We start from the raw sequence: 12,634 nt of genomic DNA on the forward strand, positions 1-12,634 counted from the left end.
GAGATCACATTGACCATAACAATGAATTTGTCATGGAAAAAATGAATACAAGTACATACATTTTCACAAAAAGTGTTTATTTTGATGACATTAAATTATTAGAAGATGGTTGTAGGTCGTACCATGAAAATTTATTGATGCAATGATCTGAATAAAAAAAACAGCAATGATAAATGCAACGGTTACATAAAGTGCAAAATTGGCTTTCGTGCGATTGTACAAAAGTTATACGAGTACTTTAGCAAATTGAATCAACGCTAATTTAAGGGGCAGAACTTATTCTATTTTGTAGCTATTACTAAATTGCAGCAGGTCGCTGGGGTGCCTGCCGCAACTGGCACAGGCACTGGCACTGAAACTATCACCTGACTCCCCCATCCGTTCCCGGCATGCAGCAACGAATATATTAATAATAATAACATTCACACGCAATCCAATTACAACAAATTGAGGCAAGCCGTCAATTGACCAAGTTGGATGATAATGACTGGCATTGTTTTTAATGTACACACAAGTGGTTGAATTTTAGCTGGATGGACCCACTAGAACTGACGATGCTGGCATTCGCATGTACATATACATATGTATGTCCATATATGCACCCTTGATTAACTTGATGTGATAATTCCGAGTATAATAAGGGATACACTCGTTGGGTGCTGTCACCACTATGCACATGATTATTAGATAAGTTTATTATAGATTAAATAGAAGTTAAAGAATTCAGCTGCTTAAAGCATAAATTGTTAATAGTTATATGCGCCAATTTGAGTGTATAAAATTTCGATTTTATTATTATACCCTGACTAAGAATGGGTTTCATGTGTAACACACTTTATAGCACCCATTTTTAATGGGTTCATGGAATAAAATATAAAATCAGCGTCAATTACTGGCCTTTTGGAAAATCGATTCCAGAAATATCATGCAATATAGCGGCAATTGGAATACTTGATCTAAAGATGAGTTGCATATATGAACAAATGCTTAGCGTTCAAAAGTTCAAAATCGATTTCGGTCTTTCCACTCAATTATAAACTGTCGGTGCTAGACCTCTTCAAATCACCTGCCTCGATTACTCATACGCCATATAGGATTGCTGCTTATATCGACATATTCGTGTCTGGAACAGGGAGTAATAAACACTATCTGTGATTAAAGAATGCGACCGTCTTTATGGCTTCAATCGACTCGTTTAGTCTTAACAGATTCTCCAAACAGATCGTAAAAATTGCCAGACGGAAAGTCCAACGTATTCATACACAATTTACGTGACTAACGGTTGGAACATGAGAAGTTCAACGAAAGGAACGATGAACGAGAAATGAGGAACAGCTGATAGTCATTGATCGACCGACATACAAATAATTAACGTTTGCTTAATTTAATGTGATATTTGTTAATTAAATATTAAATTAGCTACAATAAGTTTTGTTAAATTTATCTGTAGCTTCTGATTCGTCACGAAAAGTTCAAATTCTAGCTACCAATTTCGAAGCATTGAAAACAAAAGAAGTTTTAAATTGATACATTTTTATTGACTGAACACATTAAAAATGGGTATGTATATACAAGGATATAAGATATATTATTCTGTGAGAAGAAAGAATGAGAATATCCTTTACAAATGTTCTTTAAAGTTGTTTTGCGTATCCTATTTGTATTAGACCGGCACTGGAATCTGGAATGAGAAATGCAAGCCTCAAGACAAGGTCGACGTTTATATGCGTTTATTTTTAGATAGACTGAAGAATTTTTTTTTTATATTTGACTTCTATATACACTCATAATACAAGCTGCATGTTTAAAAATAAAAATGAATTAGGTAGGAAAAGAATATTAAGTTTTCCAGTAATATTGTGTGACTTTTCTGTACATGTCGATGACTATTCGGCCTGTTCTCGTTAGTTAAAGTTTAAGATGAAGGCAGATCACCAAACCAGGAACCATTTAAGCAGAATGAGCAAGTTTATTAATGTATCCTATGTATCTTATGTCCCAGATGGTATTTGTTCAAACAGTAAGGATTTGAAGGTAAATGCCCATGAAATGGATGATAGGTTGTGAAACTTACGTGTTGCCCATACCTAGCTATGGCCATGCGAAGCTATCAACGCCAAGCTCGAAGTGTGAGAATCTTGTATTAGTAATTAGCACATCACAGGTCAATGTGTGTGTTTTTTCCAGACATTATAAATATAATCAAGACTTAGTATCGCACCTTCACAGCCAAAGTCGGGCAATCACCGCGTATAAAAGCTGGTCAATCGAAGCTTTAAGTGTGCAGTCCGTCAAAAAAACCTCACAGTCTCTAAAAATCTCATGCGCTGACGAAACGCGTCTTCTATAAAATCAAGCGAACTCAAATACGTGCACTTTCATCATATATGTACAAAAATCTTGAAAAAACTTTTTCCATAGACATGGTTTTTCGGTATAAATTACAATTATAAAAAACATCTATGAACTTTATTTCTTACGCGCATGTAACCAAAACCCTATTTAAATACGCATTTTTTAGCCAAATAACTGTGTGAAATAACAAACACGAATAAAAATATCATAAATATTTTGCAGCATGCATTCATCGTAAGTTAAACAAACATTTTAACTTTCAAAAAGATAAGTACATTTGTTGTTTAGTTATCAAAAACAAATTATGAACAAAATACGCTAATTTTTTATCAGTGTCTAATCAGATACATACAGTGTCTCACAGCTTATTTCGGCAGTGTCTAGCAAAAATTTCAAAGTGCTATAAAGTTTAAACAAAGAAACAAACGCAAAATGTTTAAATGTCAATTTGTTTTATGATATATCATGATATGTCTTAGAAAAGTAACATATTAGGCGTATAAGAACTTAAATAAGGATGTTAGTACTTAGTATGATATCCTTTAGCCCTAATAACTTCCCCTAACCTATTATTCATGGAAGATACCAGCTTCCGGGTCGTTTCTGGACTGATTTTGCTCCACTCATCCAGCAGAGCATTTTTGAGATCGGATCTGTGATTTTATTTTCCAGCAGAGCCCACAAATTTTAAATAACATTTAAGTCTGGAGACTGGGCCTGTGGAATTATCATGTGGGGGCAGTTCCAGATATGCCAGGACTGTACTAATCCGGACTTATGCTTGGCTGTTGTCCTGGTCGTTGTCGTGGTAGATCTGGAAAGTAAGCCGGATTCCTAGCTTCTCGGCACTTTGGAGTAAATTTTCCTTTATTATAGTGAAATACACATTCTTGTCCATTGTTGTTTCAATGAACACCAAATTTCCGACGCCGGCTTCCGAGATAGATGCCCATACCATGGCACTTCCTCCGTCGTGCTTGACTGTTGCCTTTAGGATTTTGGGACTCAGCTCAGTATTGGACTGTCGCCACACATAATTCCGTCCGACTAATCCAAAAATGTTGAATTTGGGCTCATCTTCAAATATGAATGTGTTCCAGAACTCCAAATCCTTGTCCAAGTGGATTTTGACGAATGTCATCCTAGTCCCTTTATTTTGTGCGCTTATAAAGGGCTTCTTCCGTGGTACTCGGGCATTAAAGTCATAGTTGCGCAGAACCCGGCGCACAGTTTCCACACTACACTTTTTCCCCATTTCATCCTCCACCTGTGGAGTCAGTTTTGGAGCTGATAGCTTGGGATTTTCCCTTATTTTCCTGATGATCCTCCGCTCCTCCTGTTCGGTGAAAATCTTGTTTGGTGCCATTCTGCCCTTGTCCTCTATCCGATATTCGTCGACGAAGCGCCGAATGATGTTGAATACAGTTGATTTGCTTAGATTTACCATTTTAGCTATTTGGCGATGTGAATATCCGATCTTGAAGTGTTCCAGGATGAGATTCCATTGTTCAATTGTGGTCCGTTTGTCCATAGTCCTTGTTGGCTGGTTGCACCCGATATGCAGGATATAACTAAACTGACAACGAAGGATTGGTCTATTTATCCCGAAAATAAGCAACCTGACGTAAAAAATCCGTGTTTTATAGCACCCAGGTGTCCATAACGCCCCTGGTCCAAATAATATGTGACCACAAATTAAGGTACTTTTTTACATAACCCGGCCTAGCAGGTGGGGAAACCCCAGTTTATTGGGGTCATATAGTCATTTAGGTGGTTAATATATGTACCTGCCATCGGTCTTTGGAATTTTTGAAAAATATTCAATAATTAGTTTATGGCAGGCAATTACATTTTTTGCTAGGCGCTGTTCCAGTTGAACTGCGAGACACTGTACATGTGTGCATATTTTTATAGTATGTACATATTCGACATCAAAACGATAGCAATGACGTTGAATATCGCAAAATGTTGACGTTCTGCTGTAATCTATGTCGACATCGGTATTAGTGATGTGCACATTTTGATAAACGAAGGTCTCGTGCAGTTTAATTTAGCCACCGATAGTTTTCAATTCAAAATCGTGCGTTCCAGCCATTATTTGCAATTGCAGTGTTTTGCTTTGTTTGTTTTTTTATGCAAGAGGCTTTCAAATGCACACTGTATTCAGTTAAGGAGTGCACATAACATTTAAATCTGGATGCAAATCTAAATGATAAATTGCCCCGTTGCAGCTTAACTTAACCTAATATAGGCAATTTTAAAAATGTCTATTTATAGAAACAAGTAGATTATCTGAATTCTGAGCGTCGGTTCATACAGAATACATAAACTAGTTGGGCATATGACAAGATCTTTGTTGCAAATACTTTCCTGTCACATCGTATAGCGTTATATCGTGATCATACGCACCTCTACCAGGAACCGTGGTGACTTTCGCTGTATTCCGATCATGCAGCAACTACAGGGTGAAGAAGCCATCGCTGACGCTGCCGCCTACACCGCTGTGAGGCCGCCGGAATTGTGGGTTGTGGGTGCGTTGCGACCTCTGTCGCTGCCTCAGTCGCAGTCGCCATTGGTGGTGCTGCGTCGGCGTCATTAGTAGCAATTGACTTTGCTTTTGTATCTATACTCACATACCGACGAAGCGTATATTGGTTTTTATATATTGTTATATGTATATACTATATATATATATATGCTTTTTTGTTGGCAAATCGATAAATCACCAAAAAGTAACAAAAGAAACCCTATATATTTCCTAGTTTTTTAAAGCAGGTCACCAAATTTGGAAGGTACGTTTTTCGATAATCACCCTTAAAGATAATTTCAAAATTATATTACCATATAGCTCATACAAATTTGGAGTAAGGCTTTCCACAATTGTCTGATAACTTCCATTTAAGTTTCTTAAAAATTTCCTACAAATTTGCCATGGAGCTAGATTCACCTTTATCGAAGACATATCAAGATCGATTGCTGGCAACCATTTACAAAGGTTGAACAATTTCCCGCCCACCACCGCACCCGGCTCTCTTCACCGCTTTTCGACTGATCATCGGCTGAGTATTATGCAGTCGGTTACGTCCCGGTAAAACGTTCTCACTTGTTTTGATTCAATGCTGTTTTTGCTTCTGCTGCTGCTGCGTCCGATGGCTATCCGCTCAGTTTGTTGTAAGTAGTAGCAGTAATAACAATTTGTTGCTGCTGTCGCTTGGGTTTTAGTCTGACATTATAAATTGAGTTGGAATAACGCATTCTAGCTTAGTCGTGTTCCAGTAAAGGTTACGCGCGCTACCCACTCAGCGAACAACATAAAACATTTAAAACTAACAAATTTTTCCTTACAAATAATAAACTCGCCTTCTCAAGCTAAATTCAACAAATCGAAAACAGGTGTGCAGAAAACTAAACGAGCGCGTTCAAATAAAGTGTAACAGTTAATTGATTAATATTAATTTCATTTCTACACATTTCCCGACACACAAAAAAACCATACCCAAATCCATCACATTAATCCCTCAGTATGTCTGCTAGAATTTTGGAAGACTCGCCCAATGCGCGCATAAATAAAACCATTTTGGATCGTTATCTCACTCTGCCCGTAGAGGATAACATTGTACAGGCTACCTACATTTGGATCGACGGCACTGGTGAGGATCTGCGCTGCAAGGATCGCACCCTTGACTTTATACCATCGAACCCAAAGGGTAAGTGCTACTCCAGAATATTATAGCCAAACTAAGCCTTGCAATTATACATAGTTGCCAAATAGTCTGAGCTATCTTTCTGCTGATATATATAGACATATTCAACGAGTCTTAAGTGCGACTTATAAAAAGATTAAGCTATTCAGCTGAACCTAAATATATCGTGTTCATTGTGCAAAACATCCTTCACTTGAGCTATCTTTCGCTCTATCAATATTGGCACGAACGAAAGTTTATGTACAATCGTTTATATTTCCTGTTATATTTGCAGGCGTTGAATTTTTAATATAGAAGTCTGATATTGCGATTTCGCTTATATGGCGTACAACTTAAAAGGAATTTACCGCTGATATTTGTTACGTTTAATGATTTTGCTTAGCAATTACAAATGAATACACCTAATCAGTATATGAGCGCAATTAGAGGCGACACGTGTGCTTAAGAATGGCACCGAAATAATAAAAAAAAAAACAGAAAAGAGTCAATAATAAAAAGATTTTTATGAAGCACCGCGATATATGCGTATTACATTGAGCTTATTATGAGAATGCGAATTTACTATACCATTTAGCAGAGTATATAGTTAGACTACACTATTTACACATATAGTTAAACACAATAGATAAAAGTATATAATAGTATATAACTTTAAAAAAAAATATTAAAAAAACTGGTTACACACAAACGTATGCATTTAATAGTAGCGCAAAAAATCAATTAAATAATTTCAACTCGAAAGTGCAGCAACAATTCAATAGCGACAACAAAGTTTAGTTCAGGAAACACTTTATATAACTACAAAGCGTGTGTTTCCATGTGTTTATTTATTTATACTCATTTCCTACATTATGCTTTTGTTATATATGATAATATGATTTTATATTCTTTATTTTATATCTAAAGATAACGCTTATGCACTTACCCACAAAGTATATTAGATGTTTTTTGTTGCATATAGCAACACAGAAGACTTAATGTGCACAATGACTAATTAGGAATCTCACAACACAAACGCAACGTCACAGTGACATCCAGCAGCTGTGGCGAATACGTAATATTGCCAGTGTTGCTGGCACGCCAACGACGCGTGCCTGGGAAAAATACCAAGCGGTCTGCTTTTCTAGCTGTAGGCGTTGTGTGTATGATGAACTTGAAAAATGATTGCCAAGTGATTTGGCGGGGATTGCTTATAACATTTAAGGGTTAAAGCAATCGCACTAGCCACATTGAATATGCAACGTAAATTGGGCTGAGCTGCATGGCAAATACAATCGATAAGTTGGCCCAATTACTGGTCATCCTTCGAAGGCATTTGATATATGTACAAGGTAAACTTAGGATTTATCTAGACCCTGGAATGCCCTAGACCCGTGATACTGTACGCTGTTAGATGCGGGAATGAGCAGTCAAACGTCAGTTTGAGGGACGAGATTGTAAATGAAATCGGACACTCAAGGTAACACTTGACGCTGTTACACGGTACGGTAGGTTCTCATAATTACGACCTCTCTACGTTTGCCAAAGGCAACAATGCTACTGCCAACTGACCAGCTACACCTTTTGCAAACTCACTCTTCCTCTCTACATCTCTCAATAGCTGTGTTAAAGAAATTGAGAATCTTAGCCTAAAATACATAAATTATAAATATTGCAAAAAACTAGAGAGCGTTTGCCGTAGCACGATCAAACATTTGAATAGGAACCTGTACGTAACATTTAAGCTTAGCAGGGATTTTAGTGATCTTCCTTTAAGGTTTCGCTTAAGGTCAATGTTTGAATTTGACTTATTAATTGCTGATCAAATACAACAAGCCTCGAATTGAAACAGGAAAGCGAGTAAATTAAATTTTACTTTCCGACATATTTTATTTATTTGCGGTCGTTAACAGTAGAGACATCGTTTTGCAGTTCAAATTTGTTATTTTATATATTAAATAACATCATTGATACTGGATACAATATATATATGTACTCCTATATATGTACTTGTTACCCCTACTTATGCATCCAAAATACACATATTTAAAATAGTTTAGTATAAAGTTCAATGTTATGCAATGCTTATAACTTTTTTGGAAAATATGATTTAGATGTTTTCCTTTTGGAGCCTTGCTACCACCTCAATATACAACATTTGTATGTTTAATATATATTACTTTTATTATCATAATTATTATTTCTTTTTGCCTCCACAATTGCAATTATTTTAGCTGAATTGATTATCACAATTCTTTTCTAAATTACCCCAATTATATTTATTCACATTGATTTAAGTATACATTTGTTTTTAGTTAAGCATGGCATCGTTGTTGATTGTGTTAATGAGTCGATACGATTTAAATAAACACGCACGTAAACAAATTACTAAGAATGAGCCCGTTGTGTTGAGTCGTGTCGAGTTTAGTGCTCGTGTTTTCCTTTTTGTCACGACGGAGGCCTAAGTGGCAACTGTGATGACATGCACCATCGCCAAAGATTGGAAATTCATGTGATCTTCGATCATGCGTGTGGCTCGTTTGCCGCTGATTAAAATGCATCGCAACTTTTCTAGTAGCAGCTGTTAGGTTGGTTCAACGATGATAAACTGGGTTGGGTCTATTTGGATTCGGTTGTTATTGTTGTTTTATTGTTGCTGTTGTGGTTACGAAACTTAATGCATAACTGCGCAATAACTATTTTTAGTAATTTGCATATGCCTATTAAGTACTCAGCTATATTCTATTATATTGCATTACATGATATACCTAAAACAATATGTATTACATACATTTGAAGGGTATTATACATTATTGTGAAAAGTGACAGTAGCTTCATAATTTTTGTTTTTTAAGGCAGAAAGTCGCATTTATTGCAGCTGATGGAAATGGAAACCAATTACCACTAATTATTTTGAGTATTGCATTTCACATTTGTGGCACAAATTAGCGGCTAACTGACATAAGAGGCCACTGCAATTAATGGCCACAGTTCACATGCTCCCAATTTATTTTGAAACTCTGCAGAATTGCCTATTTGGAACTATGATGGCAGCTCTTGCTATCAGGCGGAGGGCAGCAACTCGGATACCTATCTCTATCCGGTTGCCATCTACAAGGATCCATTCCGACGAGGCAACAACATTTTGGTTATGTGCGACACCTACAAGTTCGATGGAACACCCACCGCCACCAATAAGCGGAAGTCGTGCCTCGAAGTGGTCAATAAGTGCGCGGATGAAGAGCCCTGGTTTGGCATTGAGCAGGAATACACATTCCTTGACTTCGATGGCCATCCGCTTGGATGGCCCAAGAACGGTTTCCCCGGCCCACAGGGTCCCTATTACTGCGGCGTCGGTGCTAATAAAGTGAGTCCCAAAACGAATTAACGACAAGAGATGTTCCATTTACTAGATATCCCAACTTCTAACCCAATACCAAGGTCTACGCTCGCGACATTGTCGACGCTCACTATCGTGCCTGCCTTTATGCTGGCGTTAAGGTGTCCGGGACCAATGCGGAGGTGATGCCTGCTCAATGGGAGTTCCAGGTGGGTCCCTGCCTAGGCATCTCGATCGGCGATGACCTCTGGATGTCACGCTTCCTCCTACATCGCATCTCAGAGGAGTTTGGTGTAAGTCTATTATTATTAACGCTTAGCTCCAGCTTATAGCTTGCTTATTTGTACAGATTGTGGCCACCCTGGATCCCAAGCCAATGCCGGGCGACTGGAACGGCGCCGGCGCACACACCAATGTGTCCACCAAAGTGATGCGCGAGGACGGCGGCATACGGGAGATTGAGAAGGCTGTGGCTAAGCTATCCAAATGCCATGAGCGCCACATTCGTGCCTATGATCCCAAACAGGGACAAGACAACGCACGCCGCCTGACAGGCAAGCACGAGACCAGCTCGATCAATGACTTTAGCGCTGGTGTGGCCAATCGTGGTTGCAGCATACGCATACCTCGCGGCGTCAACGATGATGGCAAGGGTTACTTCGAGGATCGACGCCCCAGCTCCAATTGTGATCCCTATTCAGTGGTGGAAGCCATTCTGCGTACCATTTGCTTGGACGAGTAGAAATCGTCTTGCATCTGCAGTTGCCCAGCAGCCTGATGTTGTTTACCAGACCCGGACCCGCCTCCTAGGCGGAGTTAGCAATCAGCGCAGTCATACACAATCAAAACATACTAGAATATAAGTATATCCAATCTTTTTTTTGTTTGTGTCGATTCAAGCAGCTTATAATGCGTATTTTTTTAAATGTTTTTTTTTTTTTTTGTTGAACATTGTTGTTAGGTTATAGATATTAATGGAACACGTTAAAAACTAGATTTAAATCTGTATGTCGAATGAACAGTTTTTGCCCAAATGGCTCACAGCATTACCAAGTATACCCACCAAGAGCACCAAGATGAACATAAACTGAAAGATAAAATGGGTAGCCAAAGTTAATGTGCTTTCTAATTGAGGCATACATACATAACTATATTGATATTATTTAACTAAATTAATACCTATACACAACTACATAAATACATACATATACTCCCTAGTGAAGTAAATGCGCGAAAAAATGAAAATACTCGTGTTTTATTGGGTAGAGCCAACATCTATTAATTACAATTTTAAAAGTCAAGGGGTTTGGGACATTAAAGTTTGTAAAATCTAATCTAATTTAGCCTGTAGATGAACGATAAATCGGAGAATATACAAAATCACTTTAATCGAAGGCCACAGTCAGACAATAAAACAACGGTTGTAATTGACATTTTGATGTGTCTACCATTTTATTTGCTCGTATGCATGTACTTGTGATTGATACTAAAATGTATACGAAGATTCTGTTGTTTGATTTTCATAGATTTTTAATTTTAAGTTTTTATTTGCTGGCCTCAGCCTTGTAAATTGTGAATTACGAAGTGATTGAATTTGTTGTTTTAACAACGGTCCACAAAATCTTCTAGCATACCATAATGGTATATGTATACGACTACTAAATGTCTTCAGATTTATTCGGTTTTATAAGTTTTGGAACAATTACAACACAATATTTCAATAGTATTTTCTACAAATGTAAATTTTACGTTCATTTGCGTACATAAGCAAAAACTTCCGGTATTTTATAAATTTAATTCCTATATATAGGCATTATTCTCAATGTATTGTGTTTTGTGTGTGTGTTTGTATATGAGTGTGTGTGTATGTATAAAAATCTGTTTCAAGTAACAACAAACCAAATATACAAATAAAACATTTTTAGAAAATACAAAATAATTAAAACTCATGTTAATTTAAACCATTTTCAGCTAATTGTTTAAATGGAAGTTGATTCATTCATATATTATATTCATTATATATTTCAAATTTACATGTTCAATATTTATAGGTATATAAATATGTATGTATTTATTTACTGTGCTGACAACAGCATTTCAAGGCAAACAGCTACAAGTCTGTCTGCCCCTCCCAACTGTTAACAAATTCCACTCAGATGTGATTTGTATTACAATTTGATAAATCACTTTCAAATTGTGCAATGAAATTTCACAAAACTCAATTAGTCAGCTGAGAAGTTCAGTCAACTGGTAAATATATACGCCAATAGTTCGACTAGAGGGGGAAAAATGGTAAATGACAATCGATCTGGGCTGCCTTTATATACAATTTTATTCTCTCTCTCCCTCTCTTTCTCTCTCTCTAATGAAAATCTAAGTTATGAGCAATTTTCAAATCTTTTCATATTCTTGAAAGCACTTCGTCCACGTTTCAAATAAATACATACATACACATATATGCTAAGAAATGTTTTACAGATATGTTTTGCCCATTACTTATTTATTGTTGTCGATTTTTGTGTTTGCCTGTGTATGTGAGAGAGCTTAACTTTAATTATTAATTAAATTTAATGTAAATTCTTTGTGTCAATACGTTTTGAGTGAACGCAAATATCGAACTAAGGTATACAAAAATATAGTGCACATATTAGTTGATCGATACACAGAAAATGCCATGTATGATTGTAATATTATAATATTGTGCGCATTAACTAATACACATTTAACTAATACGTTAAGTTGCTGTCGAGATTTGTCTTACACATACTCAATAATATATTTACTAGCATGTTACACTTATATTTTAATCTATAATTTCAGAAATACCAAGGGATTGGAAACTTTATATATTGAATATTAATGAATTGGGAATGTACGCATTAAAAAGAACTCTGAGACATTTTAAAATGCGAATTTGTTAGATTTTCTTACATGCACCTGCTATTAGGACACAAAATAAAAATATTAAAATATCCACTTTTATGCCAAATCATTTTGTATCTCCAGAGTTCTGTTTTTATCATTATTAGATATTGAAAGATACGAAGAAACTAGGTGCAACATGTTAATAAATATATATAGTTATGCATTATTAACTGGACTAATAACAATTGTGACATATTATTCAATTAGAGCTATATATACATGTATATGCATATGTGCATACGAGCATGATGTACTTGTACATATGCAAGGATGTATTTGGTCTTGTCATGTAGTGCAAATCAAAGAATATTGGAAGCGCGTTTACTGAATA

At 36.4% G+C, this 12,634-nt stretch overlaps 1 protein-coding gene across 1 annotated transcript; it reads left to right on the top strand.

The window, feature by feature from the left end:
• Positions 1–5,521: 5,521 nt before the first annotated feature.
• Positions 5,522–10,623, top strand: LOC6565526 (glutamine synthetase 2 cytoplasmic). Its single transcript, XM_001990872.2, has 5 exons — positions 5,522–5,748; positions 5,878–6,062; positions 9,065–9,405; positions 9,480–9,671; positions 9,728–10,623. The coding sequence occupies exons 2-5, from the start codon at positions 5,879–5,881 to the stop codon at positions 10,118–10,120; spliced, it is 1,110 nt and encodes a 369-aa protein (XP_001990908.1). The 5' UTR covers positions 5,522–5,748; position 5,878; the 3' UTR covers positions 10,121–10,623.
• The last annotated feature ends 2,011 nt before the right edge of the window (positions 10,624–12,634 follow it).

The sequence above is a fragment of the Drosophila grimshawi genome, unplaced genomic scaffold, assembly GCF_018153295.1.
Source record: "Drosophila grimshawi isolate 15287-2541.00 unplaced genomic scaffold, ASM1815329v1 contig_1006, whole genome shotgun sequence".
Taxonomy (NCBI): Eukaryota; Metazoa; Arthropoda; class Insecta; order Diptera; family Drosophilidae; genus Drosophila; species Drosophila grimshawi.